Source organism: Hylaeus anthracinus, unplaced genomic scaffold (assembly GCF_026225885.1).
Source record: "Hylaeus anthracinus isolate JK02 unplaced genomic scaffold, UHH_iyHylAnth1.0_haploid 27374, whole genome shotgun sequence".
Classification (NCBI taxonomy): Eukaryota; Metazoa; Arthropoda; class Insecta; order Hymenoptera; family Colletidae; genus Hylaeus; species Hylaeus anthracinus.
Genome location: NW_026535179.1, coordinates 1,587 through 29,504, shown reverse-complemented (window position 1 = coordinate 29,504; position 27,918 = coordinate 1,587). Strand labels below are relative to the sequence as shown.

The 27,918-nt window shown below is 49.3% G+C and overlaps 1 protein-coding gene across 2 annotated transcripts in view; it reads left to right on the top strand.

Annotated features, from left to right (window-relative positions):
* LOC128893354 (5'-3' exoribonuclease 2 homolog) overlaps positions 1-27,589 on the top strand; it is a 29,537-nt gene extending 1,948 nt beyond the window's left edge. Inside the window, exons 7-17 of one of the 2 annotated variants that reach the window (XM_054154260.1) lie at positions 82-288; positions 363-506; positions 579-739; positions 813-981; positions 1,070-1,159; positions 1,234-1,390; positions 1,465-1,693; positions 1,769-1,975; positions 2,049-2,128; positions 25,776-26,005; positions 26,300-27,589. In XM_054154260.1, the coding sequence (XP_054010235.1) occupies positions 82-288; positions 363-506; positions 579-739; positions 813-981; positions 1,070-1,159; positions 1,234-1,390; positions 1,465-1,693; positions 1,769-1,975; positions 2,049-2,128; positions 25,776-26,005; positions 26,300-26,347 (1,722 nt within the window). In that variant the 3' untranslated portion in view covers positions 26,348-27,589. Of the gene's footprint in view, positions 1-81; positions 289-362; positions 507-578; positions 740-812; positions 982-1,069; positions 1,160-1,233; positions 1,391-1,464; positions 1,694-1,768; positions 1,976-2,048; positions 2,129-25,775; positions 26,006-26,278 lie in introns of both variants that reach the window. The other variant, XM_054154259.1, reaches the window with a different exon arrangement.
* The last annotated feature ends 329 nt before the right edge of the window (positions 27,590-27,918 follow it).

Genomic DNA, 27,918 nt, shown 5'->3' with positions numbered 1-27,918 from the left:
TAAAAAATGATATGCATTACTAACTATAAGTTAAACGAAAAGAAGACGCGTTTGTAGTGATATATTTTCTATTATTTGCAGGGATTCTTGACAGATAGCGGAGACGTTAATTTGGACAGAGTTCAGATGATTATGTCTGAACTTGGCGACGTTGAAGATGAAATTTTCAAGAAAAGGCAACAGAATGAATTAGCTTTCAAGCAACGCGAAAAAGTCAAGAAAAATAGGATGATGGCGATCAGCAATTACAAACCAAAATGGCTTCCTACCGGACAGTTTGCCCCCACTGTGCGTTTTATAAATAAGAACTCTATAGATTGTGTTTGTAATAATAATTTATTTAATATGCGTTTTGGTTACAGGCCGTAGGTGAACGAGTTAAACCAGTAGAAAACGCGCGTTACGAAGCTTATCAGATGCGCGTTCAAGGTAGAAACTATAGTACATCAGCTGACCACGCAAAAGGAAATTCCAATGAAGCTCTAGAGAGTATGATTCGTCCCGAGGTACAGTGATTTGCATTTGGTTATACGAAACATATCCGTGATTGGCTCTGACATACGTCAAATATTACGCAGAATTCATCTAATAAAGGCCGAAAACGGACAATCGAAGAAGTTGAAAAGGATGATTCAGATGACGATCAAGCACACGACGAAGTAAGGTTATGGGAAGATGGTTTCAAAGATCGTTATTACGAATCGAAATTTGACGTATCGTCGGATAACTTACAGTTCAGGTGAGTACCATTTGAAATGAAAATATACGCGTAGTATATTACATAAGTGTTATTTTTCTTTCTTTCTTTACAGAAATAACGTAGCTCTACAATATGTACGCGGTTTGTGTTGGGTCTTGCGATATTATTACCAAGGTTGCGCGTCATGGAAGTGGTATTTTCCCTACCACTATGCTCCATTTGCTAGCGATTTCATAAACATCGGCGGCTTATCCACGGAATTCGAAAAAGGAACCATACCCGTAAGTTAATTTAAGTGCACAAATCCACGCAAACGCGAACATTAATCGATCCGTTTACAGAGAAGATCTTTCATTTTCGATATTCCAGTTTCGTCCATTAGAACAATTGATGGGCGTGTTTCCGGCAGCTAGTAGCAAGCACGTCCCCGAGCCATGGGCAAAATTAATGAGCGATCCGGTAAGTTTGGAACAACTATATCGCGTATAGAATATATTACGATACCGAATGAGATTACATGTAAATATTTTTAGAAATCACCGATCATTGATTTCTATCCCGAAGACTTTAAGATAGATTTGAATGGCAAGAAATTTGCCTGGCAGGGAGTCGCCCTGCTCCCGTTTGTCGACGAAAAAAGACTGTTCAAGGCTTTAGAACCGTACTACGAATTCCTGACAGAAGCAGAAAGTAAGAACTCCGGCATATATTTTTAGAGCGGTACGCAAAGCGCGAGATGAGTATGTATCACGTTTATTTTTCAGTAAAACGAAACGTTCGCGGTGACGACAGATTATACGTTGGACTCGGCAACGGTAATTACAATTTTATAAAAGGACTTTACGTGAACCGCGTAGCATTCGACGCGGAGACTCCGATAAGCTTCGACGGAATGCGCGGAACGGTTTTACTGGCAGAGGATTGCGTAGGGGACGGGGCTACTTTACCATCGCCAATAAATGGGCCACCGGTCAGGAATAACAAAGTCTATTGGTACGCATCGAAAACATTTTTATTCAATTTTCATATTTAAACCGCGATACGAATTATTGCTCGTCCTCCTTGTAGCGTCAGATTTAGGGATCCAAAGTACGGCACTAACTTCATCTTCCCTGCGAGGAAGTTGAAGGGCGCCAAAGAACCACCCAGAGTTCTAAAACCCCAAGACTTCGAGCAAATGAACCGCAATTCTGGCAACTCGTGGAAGCCGCAGATTGGTTTCACTCCCGCTACTCAGTCTGCATCTTTGAGCGACGCAGGACGCAGGATACTTGGGTAAGTTGCATCAATTTTACGTAACGTATTCCCTGTGCCTTGTGAATTAATTGGTTTGGTGTAACGTTTACAGGCATTACACGAATCACAACAGAGTGCCGCCCCCGTACGGGCCGATGTCGACACCGCAGAACGTCTACTCGGCGCATCACGGTGAGTCGTTTCGTGCAATTCGTTGTGATATGTACCTCGGAAGGATCGCTTTAAAATCACAATGAACGCGATCGCGCATTAAGGTCTGTTTTTAACGCGGGACCCTCGATCCGTCGAACAATGACACGGTTTACGAGAGCCAAATTAACGCGCACGCGACTACTCGGGATCGCCAACGACACGGTTCTTCGTCGAATAAAAATCACGTAGGGGTTTCATTCATTGTTTTCTCCGCTCCAGTGGAAGTCGAGCGATCGTCCCACCCTTTGGTAATACGAGTCGCGTGCTTCGACCTGTACATATTCGAACGCGAATCGTTCGCATCGCGTAGTTGTCGAGTCGATATATTTTCAAAAAGTGACCTTTTTTTTTTTTTTTTTTTTTTTTTTACCGAGAGTCAGGGCGGCAGCGTGTGCGTTTGGAATTAAAATTCGCACAGTTATCGACTTTTGACCGAGTACTACGAACTATGCAAGATTTTTCCGACCGGGGGGAATTGATTCTATTTCTCCAAGTCTGTCGTTCGAGTGGGACGAGAGGGTTGGAAGTAGTGGGGGTTTGAAAAAGGGCCGCATAGATGGATCCGCGAGGGGGACGAACGGAGAGGGGTCAGAGGCGGTGCCGGGAGCACGAGCCGGGGGGGTTGCAAAGCAACGAGGGGTTCTGGTCCCGGATTAGCTCAGAGGGTAGTTCGTCACGTAGAGCGTGACTCCGGCCGTTTCGTTGTTTGGCACGTCGAGGTACCAACGGTTCCACGGGTTTCGCCCAATTATAAAACAAACGCGGTGCACTCCGTAATTATCCAATTAGTGGATGTTCCACCCCCGCCCTCGGTCTTTCACGTATCGTCTGTTGTCCTCCTCCTCCCTCCTCCCCCCTCCCTCCACCGATCTTCGTGTCTGGCTGATGAATCACAAAGGCGAGCGCGACTATCGCCGCGTTCGTTATCGTTGTCGGCTATGGGAACGATGTTTCGTAGACGTATCAAAAGCTCGTGCTTCCAACAACGCCTCGGCCAATTTTCGTCGTCTTCGTTCGTCGAAAAATGTCGATACGTCGTAGACGATGCAGGAACGAGCGTAGCGCGGATCGGGACGGTCGAGGTCAGCGAAGTTTCACCGTTCTTGTTCTCCCCTCGGGACACGATTTCGGGAAGATGATTTACGATCGCGCGGACTTGACACTGTACCTGCCCCCCCCCCCCCCCCCCTCGGAGGCGTGACCAGGCGTGCGCGGGCGGACAAGCGTAAAGAAACGCAGACGATTTTGGACACTCCGGATCGTAAAAACAAAACGTGCGTTACGCGGGGGGAGTGATTGATTTACCGAGGGGTCGGGAAACGCCAAACACACGGGGAAAGACGATTGCCCTTTCGTAGAGTCTCCGCTGGTCAACAAGTGTTCGCGAGACAAATTCTAGACGGGGCAGGGATACAGAATAGAGTTAGAGAGAGAGAGAGAGAGAGACGTTTTATAAACGTCGGATTCGTGTAGAAAAGTGCGTAGCATCGTACCCTGTACCGAGTAACAAGGAGTCAAACGAGAACACGGGATGGTCCGGTCTCCGCCCCGAAGCCGTAGGTCCACGTGGTTGATCGATACCAATTAAAAGCAAGAACACAGGACGCTTGACGTCCTCCCGGTACGCCAACCGAATATACCAGGGATCCCACTAACGCCAACGGGTCAAACGTTGCCCTCGCCTCTGCTCGATAACACGAGCAAAGCAAAGCGAGCCTGCGAGTAGGCAAGCAAACGCGCCTCCGAAGGGATGAAACGACGAGAGGCCGTCCACGTTGGAGAAGGAGAAACGCGGGGTGACGGGGTCGGGCCACGTCCGTTCGTCCGTATCTTCGTCCAGATGACAGGTGCAGAGGCCCCTCGTTAGACAAATTAAGCTTCGTTCCCTGGCCTCCCGCCTCGTCGTTGCCGGAGCGTGTCCCTCCGTTCGTCTCTCCGCTGCTTTGTCCGTCTGTCCCTCTTCCCGTCCCTGTCCCGCCCCCGCGTTGGCTCGTTCGGGACTGGTTTCGAGTGGACTGCAAACACTCGTGGCGCAGCGCACCGACGGTGCCTCGAATCGCCCAGAAACCGGGCGCAAGACGAACACCGTCGAACGGCTACCGACACCGCGACTTCTCCTCGGCAATCCTCTCGATACAGTGTCGCGAGTTAACGCCGAATCGGACCACAATTTTCGTTCCGCGAACGCTGGGAACCGAGGGGGGGGCCCGGCGGTGAACGGGGGGTCAGAGTCGTGGAAAGTAAATGTATGAAGAATGTAGGTGACCGGTAGACTTGAACGTGGGATAGATAGATAGAAGGAAGATGTACGTAGAACGTAAGACGCTGGTAGACTTAAACGAGTTGAACGTGGGATGGATAGATACAGTCAGTGCAAGAAGTATTCGCGGAGCAACCAATTTAATGTAGAAACGAATAAGAAACGAATTAAGAGGTTGACGTCGAAAGTAATAAACATTTCATTTACGGAGAATTTAGTCTTGAAATATGTAGGAATGTTGGTTAATTATTTCTTCCCATAAAATGTACGATGTTTTATTTTGAATTGGTTCCTGTTCGAATACTTATTACCAGACTGCGGATCTTTATGCAAAATAAAATCTTCGCTAAAGTGTCTACCTATCGAAGTGCCGCGAAATATCGAACCTAAATAGAAATTTATTTTACTCTGTAAATATTATCATGTGAACTTTACTTTGAATCTTTTTTATATTCTTGCATAATGTGCGCATTTTGTAGCTTCTTGCGCATTCGAATTCCCTATAAATGCGTAAAAATCCGCAGTCTACTTGTGAGACTGACTGTATGCAGAATGCAAGAGACCGGTAGACTTAAACGCGGGACAGCGTCGTTTAGTCGGTAGGCAAGAGAAAGGATTAATCTGCAAGGAGCAATCCTCCTCAGAAATACTTAGCACCGATCAGCGTATATTTCCTCGATCTATAGAAAATTGAACACGCTCCTATGAAACTTCCATTAACACGTTTCGTCACGTCGCCCAGAAATCGGTGACCGGAAAAAGCCAATATGGCGTCCAATTAACCAAAAGTGCTCAACTTTAAATAATCGTAACTTTCAAACCGTTCGATTCCTAACGTTGAAACATCCATTTTTGTGATCTAGGCATACAAATCTACCGAATCGTATAAATAAGAGTCGATAATTTGTTCAGCCCGTGAATTTGGCGGAGTTAAAAAAATCATATACTACGACGAATTCAAGATCGTCGAATTTTCAATCGTTTCGAGACAAAGTTTCCACCTCTCAGGTTGAACGAGGTTCTACGATTATCAGTTATTTCTAAGAGTTTCAGCGAACGTGTTAATCGATGGTTTCTTTAAATCGTCCAATTCCGTCTGTTCCCCCGAAATTAATCATCGACGCGAAGACCAAGTCGTCCCTATTGCGCCTCTCAATGGGAGTACGTGAAACGGTTAGTCGGTGTTGAAAGCTTCCAACGGCTTCTTCAGTCTCGATTCGCTGGTAGAAATTACCTCTCGGCCGCGTCCCATCCATCGTCACCGAGGTGTACATCTATTTACGGTGGGATCCTCTTCCTCCGTCCTCTCGCTCCGGTAAACGGCAGCAGCTTTCACGAGATATTAACTGTAATGTCCGCCGCGCATCCATTACGCGTCATTATTCATCCATTAGTCATTTCTCCAGGAGCTCGTGAACGCTTACGTGGTCTGACGGTCTGGACCGAGGCTCCTTTCATCCCTGGCCCCCTTTTGGACCCTTCGCGAGAAAGATGGCGAGGATACCCTCGCGGAATGTTACGTTGCACTCAATGACTGCGCTCAAACTCTCTATTCAATATTTGTCTACTTTGTTCGCCTGCGTACTTTTGAATCGCATTAGAATATCGAACGCTCCGTACGATCCCACTCGTTCCGAAAGGTTTCCGATAGGTAACTTTACATCTGTGTGCGAGACGGAAACCTTTTGGACGGGATAGAAATGCGCGGAGCTCTCTGAATATTCCTAGATCCTACTGGATTACTATTAGACAGAGGGAAATTTTAAATATCAGAGTCGAACGAAGCTATACGCGCGACTAAAAATGATATATTAATTATGACCGAGCCGTAAGTTTTTCGTCCACTTGGACTTGACCAGTAGAGAACGGCTGAGCGACAACGGCTACCGTCGATAATTACGGTGGGAAGGGTAACGAGGACACGTGTTTTCCATGGAAAAACCTTCGATCTCGAAGACGAGCCGAACAAAAGCTACCGAAGGGCCGGGGGTGGGGGATCGAGGAGCGAGAGAGAGACAGTGGGTAGGACAGAGGCTTCTTCTCTAAATGCTCGTTCACCCTCGCCTATTCATTCCGCGTATGTCTACCTGCGATACAGGCTCCCCATTAATCTATAGGATCCATTCATCTTCGAGAGCATAGGTGAACTTGTCCTCGCGATCTCTTCAGACACTCGATGCACGCGGTGGATCTCTTTGGCCTGGAACTTCAAAGCTTCGTCGTGTGCAAGTATGACGTGCCCCTGTGCCGGTAAGAACGGGAAAAAAATATTTCATTATCTTCGTTCGCGGCCATTGTGATCGTTTTATTTCCTTGTTTCTCGGTTATTCCGTGCGCGATCGCTTTAGCGGGTTGGCCTGTGTAGAAATAATACGAGACCGGGGGAGAGGTTCTCGATGTCTTTGAGAGAATCGGGAAACTTGATGTTTAGGACAGGATAGATTAAAAATGTAATCGCGTTATTGGTAAGGGAACGAAATATTCATGGGTTCGATACGGAAATTCGGTTAAGACTTTGAATTTATTTTGGTAAACAGATTAGAAGCGAGGAAGCATCAACTTCGTCGTGTAATAACCCCACTTCCCTCTACATAATCCACGTGTTTACGTTAAGAGTACTTGTATCGGGATCGAACCGACCTCGATGCCGCACGGTTGTCGGTCTCGACTTAAACATCGCACTGTAAACACGTGATACTCTTAGTTACACGCGAGTGTCCTGCGAGTGCGCGACACCCTGTGACGTCCTTTCGCAGACGCGCTTCTCCAAGCGAGCATCGTTTCCATCTTTCCAAGGTACCGTACGCGTCTTTTGTTAATTATTTCGAGAATCGTTCGGTGCTAGCTACTAAAAATCGTCGATTAGAATAGATACGGATGGACGGAACGCGAGTTGGAACGATATTCGTTCCCTCGTGGCTCTGCGAACGCGATAGATACGATCTGTTTTCCGGTGGTGTGGGGTTGACGGGCGTCACCGACAGCGCCGTGGCTAATTTCCTCGGCATTGAGCCGCATTGTGCTCTAAATCGGCCTTCCCGCCTTCGAAAACCCACCCCCCGTGAAACCGCATCGGCGACCTACACTCTGCGTTCGTTGAAACCCATTTAACGATGCCCGCGGGGCAAGGTTGCGTGCCCTCCACCGACCTCGTCGATTGGCTCTTAATCGGGAACACTTATTGTTTGGCAGATCGAATTACAGGACCCTTTATTCTTTATTTTATCTCGATTTTACTCGATTCTATTGAAAATTGTATGGGCGAGAGTGCCATAGGGTGATCGAACACGGTTTCTATTTTACGTCATAGCTTCTAGGCAGATGATAGCATAGAAATAATAACCAACTAGATCTCTTTCTGCGTTTATCGATTTTATCAAGGGTCACGTATGACCCATCTTCTACCCTCTATTCTTTGTATACGTCATAGCTTCTAGGAAGATGATAGCATAGAAGTAATATCTAACTAGACCTCCCTCTGCGTTTATCATTTTTATCATAATTCACATACGACCCGTTCTTCTTCGTTCGTCTCTCAAGAGACGAAACTCGTCCTCCGCCCCCCCCCCCCCGAACTCGAATAAACACGTCCTCCTCGAAGCGTTGGTCGCGAGTGCAAGAAGAGTATTCCTCCTCATTGCTAATATTTTTTTTTTTCTTTTTTCCCTATTCCGTGAACGAGCAGCGTGGAGTAGTCGCGCGCGGCAAAGGACCGCCCTTCTTCCCTCTTCTCCTCCTCCTCCTCCTCCCCTCCCTCCCTCCCTCCCTCCCTCCCTCCCTCCCTCCCTCCCCGCGCACCACCTTTCGTCGTCTGTGTTCTCGAGGAGCGAGAGGGACGACGGAAGCGGAGCAAGGAAAGCGAAAAAAAGAGGAAGAAGGAATGAAAAAAAAGGAGAAACCGGAGAAAGAAGAGAAAAGAGAGAAAAAGAAAATTCGTATCTTTGACGAAGCCGAAGAAGAGTCGTCGTACGTGTCCTTAAGCGACTGCCAGGCTTCCACGCTAATGAGGCGCGGCGTAATTAGTGAGACTGTCTACCCGGCTGGACCCTTCACGAGGAGGGCGGATCCCTCTCGACGTCGAGTCGCCCTCTCACCCTGGTGCCACTCCACGCATCCTCAACCCGTTTCACGATTTCTTACCGGTGGGCGCAGAGGAGCGGCCGTGCCTCGCTGACACCTCGGAAATTCACGACTTTCACTCCTCCCCCCCCCCCTCTCCCTCCCTCTCCCTCCTCCGCGAAGGGACCTCGTGACTTTCGCGAAAAAATAGCGCGATTAAATCTACCGCTCGTGGATATTCCTCTTTACCATTTCTCTCCTTCCTCGTCCGGTTCTTGGCTCGAGTGAACACGCTCCGACACCACAGAACACTGTGGTCCACGGGAGTTCTTTGTATCGGTCATGCAGGTCGAGTTGATCGTCGTTTGACGACGGCAATTAGTCGAGTCGTTTGCTTTCTTTGAAATTTTCAATCGGTTCATCCGAACGCGTCACTTCGTTCGTAACCTTGTTACACGTTCGTATCGAGCATCCGTTGGAATTTAACACCTTCCACCCACCGATTCCCATGGAAACGTCCGCAAGAGCAAAGTTTCGTCTCGCGACAATTAGAACCTACAGAATCTAACATTCGTCGCGTTATTTATTTTTTAACCCTTTGCGCTCGAGAGATGACTCTCAGTCACCATTGGGTGTCACTTTCATTAGGTTTCATTTCGTCGGAACTCGAAGTGTTCGCTGAAATGATTGTCGGTGAGGTAAAGGTGACCTGATTCTCAAATCTCGACGGCTCAGAACTCGTAGCAATAGAATATTAAGAAACATCTCGAGTTGCCGGTGGATACTACAAAAAAAAAAAAAAAAGAAAAATGCCTCGAGTACAAAGGGTTAATTCACATCAAAGTTTACGACGAATTCTATCCAGATCGGTTTTCGTCGACACTTAGTTCTTCGAATGATTCGTCGAAGCTCTTCAACGATGAAAAGCTCCGTGGTGGGCGACGCGGCGGAAATACTGAACAGAAATATTTATCTCCTAGCTCGTTACGTTAGAGTGGCAAAACCTCCCCTAGTAAAAAATTAGAGAACGCACGTAGAAAAGGAGTTCGACCTCTGACGTTCGGGGAAAGCACTCGAGGCGCGGCAGGACGTCTGAAAAACGTAGGCGCCTGTCGAAATCCGATTCGACGGATGATCCTCGCCCGTTGACTATGGGAGGGCACAATGGAGAGGATCGAGAGAGGAGAAGGCGAGGGGGCCAAGTCGAGGGCGAGAGCTCTCCCTCCTTTCCTTCGCTTGGCGTTGGGAAATGAGGCGGAAAACCGCAGGGACTCATCTTTTCTTCGCGTTTTTCTTTCCTTTTTTTTCTTTTTTTTTCTTTTTTTTTTTTTTTTCGGAGGCTACCGACGCCAGGAGTCCGTGGTTCCGCGGTTTCCTACCGCATTAGAACGCTGGGATAACGGGAGCGGGTTCTCGAGGCAGTCGAGCGCGAAGGAATCGTGCCGCGGAGAGCGCAAAGAAAGGAGAAAAAAGAAAATGAAAAGAGGAAATTGTACCGCGGGGAAAAATATCGGAGAACAAGGTGACGGGAGGGGCGGGAGGGATGGCAGGCGACGGGAAAACATTTTCATTCGTTGGATCCACGTAGATCTCTCGTCGACGTTACAAACGCCGTTCGTTTTTCTCGGTTAATCGCGCGACCCAGAAATGAAAATGTAAATTACACAGCGGGAGGAAGGAAGGTAGGAAGGGATTGTAAAGGGAAAGCATTTCTCTGGATCGGTGAACGACGATAAATAGAGATAACGGAGGAGGGAGGGCTTAAATGCCGTGAAAAATTTATGCGGCCGCGGACTCCACGGGCGCTGGGACGATAATAAGAGGAATTTGCGAAAAGATGTTCGCGTCGCGCGCGAAAAATGCAATGTCGGTTAAGGGAACGTGCGGTGAAAGGTGACTTTCAGCATCCGTGGAAACGTGTTACGCGAATATTCGAGGGGGTTTGGAAACTCTAGAAACGGTACGGGCAATTTCGCGGATCATAGACGAGACGAATTACAGGTTGCTGAAGTATTCGTTATTCTCAGTTAGTTATCGTTCAAGTTCTCGTTAACTTCCACACACGTCAGAGTAGTCCAGTGTAGGGATTCGGATATTTTTTTCGTTGAATTCACGAGGATTTCCCTCTGTGGGTTATATTCGATCCGTATTTATTCACGTCTTAAGAATGTATACAATTTATTCTGAACATAATCAAAATTTCATTTCTGAAATAATCAAAATTATACCTAGTGCAGCGTACAATGATCTTGCGCAGCGTTCTAGACAAGTCTAACGTTCATTCTAGCGAGTCTATCTTCAGAGTATATGGAATTTATTTTTAACGAAAATTAATCAAAATTAAACCTAGTCAAACTTAAACCTAGTCAAACTTGAACCTAGTACAACGATACAAACAGCCTTGTTCGCGTAATACAAGGAAGAAACGTTGTTGAAAATTGAAGCGAAAGAATCGCGCGGTAGAAGTGTCGCGGCGCAGATATATTCGAGAAGGCATCCCTCGGTGTACATCCATGGTATAATCGTGCGTACGCAGGGAGGCAAGAGGGCTCGTCGTCGTTTCTGAATTAATCTCATTCGACTGCCCCCTTTATGCTCGCGGGGCTCTCCCTCGCATCCTGCGGCGAGCCTCCTAGCCGCTTCGTGGCTTCAAGGTTAATTGGAACGAAAGCGAAGAAAGGAAAAGGAGCGTGAGCGCTGCAGGGCGACCGGATAGAATCCCACGACGACGCGAGTTTTCTTACCCCGTGCCACGCCACTTCAACGACACGTTCAACCCCCTGCCGGCCCTCGCCGTGGCCAAAGGAACCGTGTCTCTACCGTCGAGCCCCATTGGCCCGTCTCTCGATCTTCCTCGAGCTCTTCTTTCCGATACGATCTCTTCGGTATCGATCCGTGCAATTGTTTGATTTGTTAGGAAGTTTAGTCAGAGATAGGAAGAGTTTAGTGCGAACCCTTTTGCGCTCGAGAGGCGACTCTCAGTCACCGCTAGCTTTTCTCTAGGTTTAATTTCTTCTCTCGAATCTCAATCAATTGTTACTTGGAGATGGGAAGAGCGACAGGAGGATTTCTGTCTTTGGTGAATCCCAAAGTCTTTGTAAACCTTGTATTTTATTTGCAACCGAGTCGGTGCTGTCATATTTTGGACGGTCGCGGAGTTAACCAGGCGCAAGTAGAGTAAAACGAGAATAGAGGTTCAACGTTCCGTAGCTCCCTGCATTCGAGTAAACATTTAGGGATCGAGGGTGGAACTAAAGAGAGGAAAATTAGAGGTTGCGGCGCACAGGTGTATCGATGATCCCCCGACAAAACAGAATACCTTTTCTCTCCGTGTCTAAGGATATGCGCACCATTTACTTTCGTGCGGCATTACGTGAACGAGCCCCGGAGAGACAGGTATTCAGGTGATCCCTAAAGACTCCACCGAACCCAGAGAAGGAAGGGAGACGTTCCTTTTACGAGCGATCGAGGACCTTCGTTTCGATTTAGCTCGCGGAGATTCTAATTCGAGGAGACACGGCCAGGCCTCGACTCCTGGGACCCGGAAGTCAACGTTGAGGGGATTCCTCGAAAAGTAGACAGAGAAAAAGTAGAAAGTAGAAAGCCTGGAAAGAAATCCAAATACCGTAGTTTTCTAGGAAAACTCGCCTTTCGCCAGATCTGAAAGGGTCGATAAAAATCCCATAGCTCCATCGAACTGACGGGAGGCGTTAAATAGCGAAGGATATTCAACGACTGGGATTAGCATTAGACGGTAACTAGCCAGACAGCGAGATTCCAATTAGAAAGGGGTAGTAGATGGGCCGATAATATCGATCCCGCGAGGGGTTGGTTTGGCTTTAAGTAAAAGTCCAAACGAATGAACCCCTGGACTCCCTTCGAGTCCGCGGCAAGCCGTAGGGCAGAAGAGGGCAGGCTTTCTATTAGCCACTAGAAATCGCACGGACCCTTCGCAGGGACAAATCGAAACGGCACCGACGCAGCCACAGTCCGCTTTAATAGAGTTTCACGCTAGCCCGTGAATCAACCGACCTGCGAGCTGGTCAAGCGTAGGATTGATAATCAAAACGATCTCGACGGTTCTTCCCTTAACGAGTTTAGTTTGCTCCGTTCGATCGTACAACGCGTCTGCCACAGATATACGCTTTCCACAGGCTTCGATTTCGCTCTGACGAAATTCTTCGAAATTCTATTCCTGGTTACGACAACCTTATGAAAATCTTTTTCTTTTATATAAGAAGTTTGTTCAACTTAAATGGCAGGTTCGTTGTTTCCAAGTGTATATTTGTATAAATACATGCCGATACATACGTATGAGTCCGTAATTATCAAAGTGGTCCGAGTCGAAATTTGACAAAGAAATGAGTTTATCAGTTCCTTCACAGCACATTATTTAATTTAGTCGAACTTCTTCGATAGGCACATTGGGTACCATTTTATTCCACACCGTTCCGCCTTTTAAGGGATGTATACGCGTTATTTGGTTTCAACCATTCCGATAAATCGACATGGACTTTCTAGACGACCCGATAGATGAGCTCGTACGTCCACGAAGTTAATTGACCAGCTATCGCATTCGCAGTCCACGATGTCCAAATTTCCGGTTGACCGCGAAATTCGAGCGCGTTCTCCCGCCAAAATTCCCAGGTTCCCGTTCAAGGGGATTCCGCCGGACCTCCAGGAGCAGCGATCGGTCGCGGAGTGCTCGAAACCGTTGAAATCGGATCCGTTTGGTTCTGGTGCGGGAAGATGGGTCAACAAGTCGACACGCACAGAACGAGGATCGGGCCGAGCAAAGAACACGGGTACCCCAGAAGATCCGAAACCCGATACCGTTCCGCAGGAATCAAAACGTGTCACGGATCCCGCCACTTAAGGGCGCGGCCGAGAGACGTTTCACACTTCCGATCGGGAATGAAAAGAAAGAAAGGGAGGACAGGGTGGGCCACTTGACCCCGCGGTCCGTTTCTGAATGGTGCCCACCCCATGAAACACGACCCCCGTGATTACGAATGCCGCTCCGCGCAAATTGGGCGATAGCTCCAACTCATCGGATCTCATAGGTTCGTAGGTCGACGGGAACCGAGATTTTTCGGGTATTTATAAGACCGACTTAACACTTTACCGACCAGTAGCGAATAATACTTTTCATCTTCGCAAAATTAATACTAACACTATTCAGTCTTCATTTTGTATCTATTAGAATCGTTTTCGATCGATATTTATATAATACATCGTAATAACAAAGTTTTGATCGTCCCGTCGAGAAGTCTATTAATATATCCTACCAGTCGTTAAAGTGTTACCATGGTCGGTCTGTAAAAGCAACATTTATCAATGCTTCCTCCGAGTGTTCTTTACTCTTCTCGATACATTTAACGACAAAATCGTAGTTTGTATCTCCGACATCGACGCAAAGCCTCGAAGGGCCTCGTAGAAGTCGCTCTAGGCCACCGACGTCTTTCTCACTCTGTCGTCCTTCTCACGGCGTCCTTCTCGCTCTCGCCAGGTCGCGCTCTCTCCCTCCACCTATTCCAGGGCCCTCGAAGAGCCCTTGATTTCGCAATCCGTACGAAAGTCTCGCGGCACACGGAACGCGGCGGAGACCGCCCGTGGCGCGAGAGGAGCGTAGACGCTCGCGGCTAGCGAGACGGAGAGAAAAAAAAGGGAATTGGGGGAAGAACCGCGAGATGAAGGAGCGACAGGGTGGGGGTGATACCCCTCTCGGTGTAGCATTTGAAGGAGACGACGGTTCCCTTTGGAAGAGTAGATCCCGATGGGACAGGGAGAGAGGCATATTTACAACGAGGAAGGAGGACCGGCGGAAGGAAGACGCGCAGACGAAGAGCGGAGACACGTGGGGTGGGGGGGGGGGGGTGCGGGGTGGGTGTGGAGGCACGAGGAAGAGGACGATGGGAGTGAAGGATCCTCGACAGTTCTAGGATACTCCTTGCCGGTATCCTGGGGTCCTCGGTGCACAAGGACCATCCTCTTCCTCTTCCTCTTCTTCGCGTACTCTTTTCTCCGCTGCGCCCCACCTCGCTTCTTCCTCGGGTTCGTCGGGCCTTCCACGTTTCTCTCCGACGTTTTCTGCGGTTATGCGTCCGCGACCCCTCTCCGCGGTTCTTCTTCGTCTTCTTAACTCCGTTACAAAGCCGAGTAGCCACCTTTTCAGCGCCTCTTCTCGCTTCTCAGGACCCACCGTGTCGTCGCTGCGACTCTTCAGCCCCCATCGCATGCTCTCCCTCCCTCCCTCCCTCCCTACCCCCTCCCCCCTCTCTTTCTCCATCTCTTGCGTCTACTCGTTCCTCGAGTGATCGTGTATAGGATTCGATATCACCTAATCACGATCCTCGAGCGAGAGCCTCTCCTCGACGACTTTTCGCCGCCGCCAAGGGCGCGAGAATTGTTTTTCTCCTTTTTCGTCTGGCGTTACTCGATCTTCGAGGACCCAAGTCAGATTATAGTTCGCGTTGTACGCTTCTGGATCAGTTTTCTTATCGAAGATCGGTTTGAGATGACGAGGACCGTGAAAAATGAAGGGTGATTTTACCAATTAACGTGCCTCTAGGTGTACAACGATCCTCGAGTCCCACCGGAATCTTTCGACCGCATCTTTGTCTATTATTGGCAACATTTCCAACTACTTTCTCGCGTGTCTTCGAGCTGACAACGAAATCCGTTCGCCTTTCTCTTTCAATGTTATCTTTACTTTCTCGTTCCTCCTCCGCAGACGTTCCTTTCGAAGCTAGGTACTCGTGTCCATCAAGCAACACTTCGTTAGGACGTTCTCCAACGTTCCGTAGAAAAGGAATGTACCCCGGCGACGAACCTATCGCGCATAACGAACCAAGTCCGTTAGACGAGTATTTCGAAAACTTAAAGAATCGTACTCCTCGGGATTGAATTGCAACCGAGGATGTGAACCGAAACGTAATTCGCACGATTGAACCGGTTCGTAGTTGTTTCGGTTAGAAATCTCGAGTTGCTGGCAGATGCAAGAAAAAAGGCTTCGAGTGCAAAGGGTTCATTTTTCTTGCATACACTCAGGTCCCATAAGTATTCGTACCGTTTATATTTACTAGATTATATTTATTTATAACCTATCCATAGTGTTGTATGCATGGTGTTCTATGCCTAAGTCTACGATGCGATTCGAAAGTCTCTCTTTATAGAGATTGCCTAGATATCCACCTAACCTCAAACTACTACAATCCCCGGCACTGTACGCCATCGCTCCCAACTAATATCCGCACTATCCATGATCAACCTACAGACCCAAAATCCAAGAAGAAGACAAGACCCACCAAATTCCAAGAGAAACAAGGAAGTAGCTTCTAGGGTCGACCGAGAGTCCATAATGGTGGTTTCGGGTAAGACCGATCCGCGTCGGTCCGCTCGACTTCGCTCGGTTCCTAATCGCGACGATGCTCTCCTCCTCGACGCGAAAGGCCGGCTGGGTGATCGTAAATACTGGAGAGCGCGGTTACCGCACGGAGAGGAAAAGGTAGCGTGGATGTAAACGCGGGCATAGACGCGGACGACGACGCGAGCACCGGAGGTAATGCGCCGGCTGAGGCCAAGGGTCCTTGCTTTGACTCCAAACTCACCAGTATAACTGAATGCCTCTCTATAGGCCGAGTACGTGCTTCTAAGTGCATCCTGATTTTTCGAAGCTCTTTGATTATACTCCCTCCTTATTCCCCCGACTCCCCCGTACCTCCTCGCGATCCCTCGCTCCCTGCCTCTTACTCCCCTTTTCTTCGTTCGCCTTTCCCACTTTCCCTTCGGTTGATCTGCATGCCACCGAGAGGAATCCCGCAGAAAACCGGGACTTCCGTCGCTACGCGATTAATCAACGCGTTTCCACGGTTTCTCGCGATCCAACATTGGGATAAATCAGCTTCGAAATAATATCTCGTTACGTATACAGCAAAGACTAACCGATTGATACGCTTCTGCCGATTGCTTTTTTCCCCTCGAATCTCTTTCTCTTTCGCTCTATGTCCCTTTCTACGGTTCGACTCGAGTCAAATGTAAACACAGAATAGCCGATTTTCTTGCGTTTATCCAGGTCTTTACCGGATTCCTAATCGTGTAGGAATGACATCGTCCTTACATTTCTTTGTAACAATTCTAGCTACGTCTAAAAGCGCAAGCCAAAAGAATTGCAATCCGATCGAAAAACGATATCACCGGTTACAATATTTCGAAACTCTCCGCAACATGTACGCTCTATCCGTTTTCGAGCGACTATCAGAGGAGCATTCTTTCACGTATCTTGAAATCGTTTCGCGGGATCGCCACGGGCTTTTGGACGGCGCGTGGCTGAATCTCTCCACAGGTGCACAAGTAGCGGTGTTGATTTATTTGATAAATGAGTAGTGGATAGGGCTTCAAGCGGGCGAGAGAGAGAGAGAGAGAGGGAGGGCTCTCCACCGGAGAGTCCTACAACGCCGAGCGCACTTCTCTTTCGCTCTTCTGCTCTCGTTCCCCGCCTCTCTCTCACTTTTTTTTTTCCCCTCTTGCTCCATCAAATCAAACGTGGATCCGGTGTTGGATCGACACAACTTCCCGCCCGGAGAGCGACACGAGTCCTGCTCGCTACCTTCCCTCGCGTTTCTCGTTCGTTTCTCGACGTTCAAGCTTGTTTCGTCTTCGAGAACCAGCCTCGAGTCGATGTAGGAAGATTTCCATCACTCGTTGCATCGAACAAGCAAGAGTTAAATCTAGGTTAGACAATGCCACGTTTGGGTTAAATCTGCATCCGAACAAATTTATTTAAATTAATCGCCTCGAAATTCCAAGCGCAAGAAGATGGCTCCGGATTCATGAATTTCTCTGAATCTCTCGTAGCTCCAACCCATTACCCAGACGTATGCCAATAGAATTACCGTTAAGAAAACCGACTCTTTACCACTTTTTTTCGGGTTCCCTCGACGAGAAAAGAGCGAACGGCGTACGCTCGGCGGGGCTTAATCCGAAACGGCTGAGCAAGCAAGCGAGGCGAGCCGCGTGGCAGCAAGCTATGCAGAAATCCGCGGCTTTTCTTCTCTTTTCCCTGCGACTGTGAACACGAGGGCGCGCCTCGCCTCTCTCTTCTCCTCTTTGGTTAGCGAATTTCCGTCGATATTCCGTCTCCTTCGGCCGGAGACAGCGAAAATATTGACTCTGTCGTGGAAGAGAAACGACCAGGGCGAAGGCAGTAGAAATTAGGGGCGGATGTCGTATTGTTTTGGAACAATGTCAGAGGGATTAGCCGAGTCCGTACACAGAGGAACGTCCGCGGCGAAAACTCGCGAAACTCTTTCCTCTTGGTTCGATCGGCACACGCCCGGGTACACGATTTATCCAAGACGGAAGCTGGGAATAATAAAAAGGATCGGAAAGTTCGAAAGTCGAAGCCTCGTTCTTTCTCTCTCGTCGCGGCACGAGTGGGGACGATCAGCGATTCCGTCGTTATCCGCGATGAATAATTAATGCCGTTAATGAATTAAAGATCGCCAGACGTCGCGGAAAGTCTCGACGAGGCTGGCACACAGCCTCGTTAAACATTGGCTGACGTCTTGGCTAGCATCGGGGCGTCGCTATCGATCCTCGCCGCTAACCAGACGCATCTGACCGAGCTAGAAATCGTACCCTTCCCCCGAAACATTCGGCGACTGTGACCCCCTCGTCCTCGCGGATTTCCGCCAGGTCGACGGGAAAAGATAGGACGACGTCGATATTTAATAAACAGAGCCGCTAGGAAAAGAGGTTGACTCGCGAGAACCTCCGGACGCTCTACATCCGAGGTGACATCGGTGTGCGATGAAGCCGCCGGTGAAGGCGTCAGATAAGGCACCATCGTTGATTGGATCACCGCGAGAAATCGATATCTCGGCCTCTCCAACCCCCTTTTCTCTTCGTGCCTCTTCGGGTTCTCCTTCTTCGTTCCAGCCGTCCCCCTGTCTCCGTCGTTCTTCGAGGGTACGCGTCTCCACCCTCTCGCCGTTCCTCTCCTCCTGGCCGCCGTGGCTGCCTCCAATTTCCCCGTGACGGGCTCCTGGAGGATTCTCGAGTGCCCTCTCATCGCCCTCTGGGCCATCCGACCGAGCTCTGTCCGGCAGTCTCCATGCCAACACCCGCTCGATAAATTTATTGGTCGCCTCTGACACGAGTGCTTTCTGCATACTTCTTTCCTTCTTTATCGCGTGGCTGGTCCCGATGTTCCCCTCTCTCGCGGACCCCACGATTAATTTCTTGCCGATGCTCGCTCGCGGGATCCCACCCCCCCCCTATTCCCCGAAACGTCGTCGCGACTTCTCGACTTTGCTCACGGATTTTCGGATATTTGGAATCCGGTGATTCCCACGACGATCGTTTCGTTTGCTTTCCATGGCCACGGCAAGACGCGCGACGTTGTCTCTGTTACGTCCTCGTCCCGAGGACAGGATCGAGAATCGAGTAGGTTCGAATCCTCGCCGGCTAAAGAACCCCTTTATTGTTATTTCGAGGAGCGAGAGCATCTCCGACTAGACTCCGAGCAGACTCCCAAGTAGGACCTGTTGAGACTTGGCGTTGTGTAAACGATCTCTCTTTTTCCTAGGGTACGTGACTTTGACACAGTATTCAGCCGAGCCACCTTTTCCCTGATCGTAGAAGATCTCGTGCCGTACGGTCTACTGCCTTCGAAATCTTAGTCTACCGTAGTCTACCTCGTCGCGACTAGGTGACATCGAGTTCACCTTTTAGGTATCATTTTTCTGTACGACGTAACGCGCGTTCACCTCTGCCGTGCAGAGAAACAGACCCCCCCCCCCTCCCCCCGCGGGAAATTCGTCCGTGGCAAAAAGGTTAATTACCATCGAACGATACAGCGCCGTCTAGGCTCGCAAGGCGCGCAATTAAACGCCCAGCGAATTAGAGAGGAGCGCGCCGAGCCGGCGTAGGCCATTCCGACCCGGTATTGGATCTCGGGGCGGGCGGGGGTGGTGGGAGGGCAAAGCTCGAATCAATCCGGCTCCCCCTTCGCGAAATTGTAAATAAATTAGGAGCTGCACGATCGCGAGAGTCAACACGTTGCTCGGCGCGCGACCGAGCCCACCCACCCCTTCTTCTCGCTCGCTCTGGGAGTCCCCGCGCTCGTCGTACGTGTGCGCGTCCGCTGCGTGGCGCCACACACGCGTGGTCACCGCGCCGCCATCCGTACGCATGCGTCGAACGAGCGAGAGGACTCGCGTCGCGGTGGGCGTGCGTCGCGCGAGATAGAAAGAGACGGGGAGGACCGACGAGGGTGCGAGGCCTGTTCGCGGTGGGCTGGAAAGAGAAAGGGTCGAGGGTGCGGGAGGAGAGCACACAGACGAGGGACCAACACACCTCCCTTGCGTTTATTAACGCACGTTGCACGGTGGGGTTTGCTGGCACAGCATCGGCTGTGCGGCAACCAGCCAGGCAGGGTCAAGTGTTTCTCTCCGTCCTTGTTCGTTGCCCGCCTTTTCGACCTCTCCGTCTCTGTCAACCCGTTCCCTCGTTCGCCCCGTCGACGGTTCCGTCCCACCCCCGCCTCGTCTACCCGCCCTCCGACTCTCCGCCCGTCGCCACCGCGGTGGAAGCTGGAAATACCAGCCTGGAGAACGAAACGCGCGGCTGGGAAGCGTGGCCGCGCGGTGGATTTTTATTCCGCGGCGATTGTTAATTCGCCAACGATCGATCGGACGGGACTTACCGTACTAGGAATCGGATCCTCCACGGGGAAACGTGAGGATGGTTGGAGCGGGGAATTGATTGTTTCGACGCATATCGAACGCAACTTTTACCTTTTATTCTAAAATACTTGGAGTAACAACAGGATTGAAATAAAGATACGGGGGTTCCACGCGGAAAAAGTCTCGTGGATTGTTCTTCCGGCACACTGGTATAGTAATCGCAAACGTAAAAAAAAGAAACTCTCGCGGAAAGATGAAGTAAACGAAGATGAAGTAGTTAAAATGTTTTAAAAATTAATGTTACGATGATCACCGTCGACTCCAAGGGGACGAGTTTAACCCTCGTTGCTCTCGGAGTCGTCGGCGACCAACTCAAGAATGATCGATCCACCAGGATAGTAATCCCAGAAGTTACAAAACCATCGCAGAATAGTTGGGTAACGCGTTATAATTTCTGAAAAATGAATGTTACAAAGCAATGGTCAGCGTCGATTGCAAGGGACGAATTAAACCCCCGTTGCTGGCGGTGGCGTCGTCGACGACGGCAACGTCGGCCTCGAGACCGCGGGCTCGCCTTTTCCTCTCGAGCGAATCACCGGGAACGACGGAAACGGGGAAACAGAGCGCGAGTCTAGAGGGAGGGAAGAAAGTAAAAGTCGGCTGGGGGTAAACGTGTCTCGTCTCTCGTTTCGTTTCGTTTCGTTTCGTTTCGTTTCGTTTCGTTTCGTCGGCTGGCTCGTCGAGGCGCTAGAAGGGCCGGCTTCGAGGGCCTCCATTACTGGCGACTAAAAAGAGGAACAGGGAAAATGGTAAGAGAGAAGCAGAAGAAGAGGGGACGGACGAGGAGGTGGAGGGAGGGATCTTGAGCTGCACCCAGCTCGTTTCTTCTTCTCGGCGCAAAGGCGAGAATGAATGCTCGGCAGCGGCAAATAAACGAGGAGGAGGAGGAGGAGGAGGAGGAGGGCGAGGGGAGAAAAGAGGATGAAGACGAAGACGAAGAAGTCGAAGCGCGAGAAAGCTCCGCGAGAGGAAGTCGAAGGGGAGCGAAGAGAGGCCCGTGGGAGGAGAAACGGTGGAGGAATTACCGGTTCGTTGGCTAACTGGCTTCATAGAAGAAAAACCTCTTTATATCTCGCGCACGCACGTAAACTGGTACACCAACGGCTGAAAAACGCGCCTTCGAGCCTCGAGTTTCATCGAACACACCCCCGTGTGCACGAGTGCCGCGCGGAACAAAGCCGCCGGAAATCGCCCGAGTGGTACTCCCAGTACTGGCGCCATCTTGTACAGGCTGCCAACTTCCTCGATCGGGAACGCGCGGCTGCTCATTGTTCTTCTGGTTGGGGTACTCGCGACACATTTCGGATGGAACCCACTTTTCTCTGTTTATGGACTCTTGTAACGCGCTATCGCCAGCGATGACTTTGACGATGGCACTCCGTGAGCTGTGGCAGTTGCCGCGCGCGTTTAATTTCGCCGTGCTCGAAACAATCCCCGCGACGTCCACGTACGAAAGTCGGATACGCGTCAACCTTGACCCTCGTTCCTTTTTACATATCGAAATCGCTATCCCGTTCTTCTTGCGCAAACATTATTTCTCTCGAGCAGTCCCTCCAATCTTATATGCTTAGGTGGGTGTAGGTAAACATTGTACAGCACGCGTAAGTAAAAGGTAAAGCTAAATAAGCGTCCTCTCCCTTTCTCTATTGCTCTTTCTTTCCTTTTTTTTCGTGGTCGGATACGCGTCAGCAGGAGCGTGCACGAAGTGTCTCTTACCGAGCACTGGTGCCTTTTCATTCGAGTTAGTCGGTTGGTCTCGCCTCTCGAGGAAAGCGCGGCTAAAGGGTTTCGATTTCCCTGCCGCGCCCGCACAAGTCTTTTTCACTGGCTGGAGATTTCATATGCGCCTGCGAAACAGCACTATTTCATTTCTAATTTTAGAGACGAATTTTCGGGAGGGAAGGGGAAGCTTCGTATCTTCCAAGTCCTTCTCTGTGTTCAGCAAAAGCGACGATCGCCAAAACCTCGGATCGGTCGGGAGGAATAACGGTTTAATAATCTCGCGTTCTCCGAACCTGACGAAAATCTTGGCCCCTCGATGGGAAAGGACAACGGGGGGAGGGGGAGGGGGGAAGAGGGGGTTGGGAGGATGTGGGCGTCGGGGAACGACGGATCGGACGGGAAAGTGTAATTTCAGTTTGAAACAGGAACGGGAGAGGCCGACCCACATCGAGACTTGGAGTGTTTGTATTGCTGACGCGGCGATCCAATCCAATCCAATACCCATGGCGGATAGACAACACACAGCGCGTATGCTACCTACATATGAGCGAATCTCTCTCTCTCTCTCTCTCTCCTCTTTCGTTCGCGTCGCTTTCTCGTCAGCTTTCCAATAGAATCTCGCGCGGCTCGACCAGGCGGAGCTTTCATTTTGTAATTAATTGTTCGCCATTTTAAATCATTTTTTTTTTTCGGGAGTACGAACGCCCGTGACTTTTCAATTAAATCGCCACTCCTCGCGGATCCTCGTATACGTCGCGATACGATGCGGCGAACGTTGCAATTTTAGCTCGTTTCGTCGCGAAACGATGCCGAATTCGGGACAAGAACGTGGACATTTAACGCTGAGGCCAATAGAATTCATCTTTGGAATCCAGGTGTTAGCTCGATAGAGAGACTGCTACGAAAGGGACGAATCGATGTAAACGTTTTCTTTCTTTTTAATTACTTTATTTAAGGTCGCGTCAACTACGAGGTCATTAGTACGTGATTACCACGTAAATGATCACAATTTAATTACAATTTATTTAACCTGTTAAACGGATTCGTTGTTGTTGATATTTTACTGTGAGAGGCTCGTCGTCAAAAGTTGCATAATGCCGGCTGTGATTTAGGTATCTCGTAGCGATGAGTTTTTGCGTAGGCTCGGAATCGATGTAAAATTCCTCGCCTTTATTATTTAAAACGATAGTTCTTCCCGGATGATCCGTTCGCTGTTGAAATACCGTGACTCGCCCAAAGAGAAATTAATACCCCTAACTCGCGTCGACGGCAGGCTCTAATTAAATACCTGAGCGTGGTAACGATTCCCCGCGATGGGGTTGAAGCGGTCAGCCGGAGCGTGCGTTGGCAGTCTGCTATTATCATAAACGCAACAATAACGAGGGATGATCCGACGTGTAAACTGTCGAAACCGTGGCCCTTTTTTTTCCGGCGAGGGTGAGGATTACCGTGGGGGCCCCTCTCGTTTCGGGGTTGGGATCCACGGGGGATGTTATTGTTGCCGCGGCGAGCGAGACGAGACGATCGCTGCTGCTGCTGCTGTTGCTGCTGCTGCTCCGTGGAGTAGAGACAGCCTGGACTCTGTAACGGGGACCACCCCCTTCGACCCTCGATAATATTGACGGTGTTTGCCGCCTCCCATTACGAGCTCGATTGAACCAAACTATACGATTATCATGCGTCAGTGATAGTCTGCGAATCCTTGGAACTTGGGGTGCGGAAAGCTGACGGAGCTTCAACCCTTAAATGGTAATTCCAGGGGCGTTCGAAAGTGCCCAGGTCTATGGTAAGTGTCGCTGTAATTATAATTAAAGGAGACTCGATTCAAAATAAACTGTCACGATATACACGTGGTGGCCACTGGTCAGGGAAATCAGGGAAAAGTCAGGAAATTTTGTAACAAGTCTATCGTTTAATTTCGGCAAATTTTTTCGATAGACATAAAATTGTGTATCGTCAGAATTAGACGATCGAATCGATCGGAACGAAGCCATCGAGGAGGCACGCGTCGGCAGTCGGTAGCGGTCAAGTGTAGACGATTCCGAGTTTTTAACTGGAACAAGTGGATCGACGGTCCCTTGGCTAAATACGCGATATCAGACAAACGAATACATGAATGATTCACCGAAACGATTCGTTACGGTTTCCCTGGAAGCGACCAAGGGACTCGGAGCTGCGACTCCTCGGCGGAAGAGCTTACGATCAATTCAATTAAAATTGATTTCCACTCGTCGCGATACATCAAACAAAAACGGTTGCCCGTCTCCCCCGCGTGCACGTCGACTCCTCTCGTCTCGTGCTCTACCCCCTTCGCTCCGTTAAAAAGCATGATCTCGCGATTCGAAATCGAGTTAGTTTATAAATATTCAAACATGAGGGAGGGGGGAGGAACTCAAAGCGTTCCTGGGGAAGGCACCCGTAACCGTTTTGTTCTTTTGTCAGCGGCGTCGTTACGTCGTGCTTCCAATTTTTTCCGTCTCTCCCTCTTTTCCCCGTTCCGATCACCAGTTGTATTCGCGTGGGCGTGCTGGGACTCGAGTCGTCCCGGGGGACGGTAGCAAATACGGGGTGTCCCATTAGAAACAAATCACGTAGTTCGATCATTTCCAAGATATCTAGGTGACGGAACCAATTTGTCGTGGGACGGGGACGTTCCTCCAGGCTTTCAACCCTAGAATTCATCATTCCATCGACTATAAAATTCCTTCCAACTATGAAGAAACAACCCCTTTAACCAAGAATACAGAGTCAAACGACACCGCGAATCGCAAGGTGCGGAATCGGTCGCGTAAGAGTAGCGGGATCGATCGCGAATCCGAGGTTCGAATCTCCGTGTCTTATTTTTCCCCGACTCCCACACCATCCTTCGACTTACCAAAAGGTATCTTCGAGCCTGATTCGGTCGTTCCACCCCGTATAGCGGTCTCTCGTTCCGTGCGTGCGTGATCGCCGCGCGAGACACGCGGCGTATTGCCCTTTCGAAAATCCGTTATTAGCATCGGAGGCTCCATTATGACGTTTCGCGATGCTGACAAACACTCAGCCCCGCCGTTCAGTCTTCCGTTCGACGTTCCGAGCTGTGTGCACGCGCGTTTACATATTATTCGAGGGAACACGGGACACGCGCCGCCACGCTCCGGCCCATTCACCTACGCCAGCGTTTCGCCCCTCGTCGAGACCGTTGTTTCCACCGACGGAAGGTGTTCGATACTCGTCCACCGTGCCCGACTATTTTCCAAGCTTCGTCCACAGATTCGCGGACGATTGGGAATTATAGGTCGCGAGGATATCAGGATCTTTGACAGGGGAAGGTCGCTGGTTTTTAATCGGGATTTAAAGGAGGATGCTTCGACGGGTCCCCGGAACATTTATTTCAGAATGGAATTTATTTACATGGATTTATTTGACTGGAAATCTAGGACTAAAGAGGTCCTATAATATTGCCATAATATTTTCTCTCGATGCTTGTAGAATCTAACATTTATCGTATATAGATTTGTTTTCTATATTTACTGAAAATATTCGTTTAATTTAAACGAATGCTTCGTGTTTCCATATAAATATCTATTTGTAAATGTACACATGAAATTTATTCACGTGCATATTTGTAATGGAGAATCGAGTTGGAAACACGAAGCCTATCGTTTAACACGTTCACGCCGGCGCGTACCACCCGTGTCTCACGCATATATGTCCACATCGGACGGCGTGTACCAACGGTGGTTCTCTCTCGCGTGTCTATCAGATGACCTACTCCTAGTTCGTAGCCTATTTCTATCCTCAGCCTATTTCCACGAGAAAGTATAAAAAGCTGACCATAGCGATATTGAAATTTCAGGTTACCAGAGCTCCGACTACCAAAGCGGGGGTTACGAGAGCGCTGGATCGAGCCAGGTCGGCTCCGTGCCTGGACCATGGGCAAGGGGTTACGGCGCCACACCCCACGCCTATCAGCAGCCACGTTATCAGCACCCGGAGTACGCGCAGCGCAACAACTACAGCACTCAGCAGTACGGCCGGAACAATTATCAGAATTCACAGTACAACAATAGCTATCATCAGCAACGGGTAAGACTCGTACTCGTCGCTCAATAGTCCCGAATTCGTCGTGTTCCCAAAAAGTAACTTTCACCCGTTCTGCCGTAGTGAAATTTCGATTCTACAATTGCTTCAGATCTAGCCTAGATTCGTCGTGGTCCCCAACGTCGAGTAAAATTTTATTCAGCAATTCCTTCAGACCTTAGAAGCATTTAGATCGACCTTACCAGTCCACGTTCGCAGTGAACGGACCTCCGAAAATGATGAAATTCGTTAACCAAGACGTTCCTTCCGGTGTTATAGAATTATTCGTCCAATTACCAGGGAAACGGTAGCGGAAGCAGCGGCAACAGGGGAGGGTGGAGACGGTAGACGTGGAACACCATCGTGTTCGTCGTCGCGGTCGCAAGGTCAGGTTTATGGGAAAGATTCACGTTCGCGCGGTCGCCTAGGATCGCGAAAGCATCGTTAGGACCAGGAATAATCGTCTCGTGGCGAGCAATAAATGACCGCACTGTTCCATTATCCGTTCACCTAACGGAGCCTTTTAAACGTGCAATACGCATCGATTCCCCGTTAGTCTTCGGATCACGAACGTTACGTTTCGTACGCGTCATTTTCAACGAGATTATCGTAAACGTTCCTCGATGAAACGTTAGCAACATTTAGGCAATCGTAACGCCGTGAAATGGAGTCGATTTTGTACCCTTTTCTTGCATCGATCCCGATATCCTTCCCTTGTACGTCGTAAGGAGACCGATCGATCGTCACCAGGTTTCGCTGCAAAGTACGACATTGCAAAGAAACGATTCCATTCCGCGGCGCGCAAAACGGGATGCACGACGCGGCCAGTGCAGGCAGTTATTACTCACGAGTTAGCGGCGTAAGAGTGTATCGAATGATGTAATTTTATATGAACATTTGTGTAGGCAAGGATAAAAAAAAAAAAAAAAAAAGAAAAAAAAAAGAAAAGAAGAAGAATGTACAATATTAAATGGTTCCGCGGAGGGTTGCTCCGTCGCTGCAGACGATTAGGTAGAAGCGGGAGCAACGTTCGGGCGAGCACAATCTGGAAACGTGGAATTTAATCGTATATTTTAGCGACCACCGTCGAAACGGAGTCCATTGGTCGTTTCGAGATCGTACGAAATACATCATCCGGGCATAGCTAGGCAAAGTCTCTGTATCCAGATAAGAAGTAACGATTAAAGATACGAAAAAGAGAGCGATCACGAACGACGGACTCGTTTCGTTCCGACCGGGGTCAATACAATTCGGAATTCACCGCGTGTATCGTCGACTCTCGCGGCTGTTCGGCATAATCTTAAGTTTAAGTTTTCAGGACGAGACAAATTCCGTTCGTCGACGAAGATTTTAATTACGCGATTCGATGTATGTTATCGTACGTTCGTTCGGCATCGAATCTGAATCGTGTACTTGATTGCAGGTTCGAGCATCGAACGTACCTCGTGTCTGTTCTTTATTCATGTCGTCTGTGCACAACCGACCGCAAGGGATACTTGTATAATTTCCCTTTAAACGACTCGCACGACATCACATGAACATTTTTTTGTATCGTATGCACTTGAGACAAATATAATTTAATTGGTTCTACGTTCGACTGGACACCCCGACCAAACCATCCTTCACAGTCTTCACCTAGGATACGCGGTACAGCTTCGGGAGTCGGTAAGTAGGATCAAAATTCAAATAAAAACTGCGCTGGCACCTCCCGTTAGAGAGACGGACACCGCGAGTTTTCTCACAAGCACTCGGTCCCATCTAATATCCATCAGCTCTAAACATCCCGGTGTCTAAAGCACGGGCCCAGAACGAAACGCTTCCTTCCTTTTCTCCTCTCCCGCTTTCTCTCCGAAGCCACCACAACTACTCAAATTTCCCTGTATTCGTTTATCGGTTATGCATTCGTTGGTACGAATGTA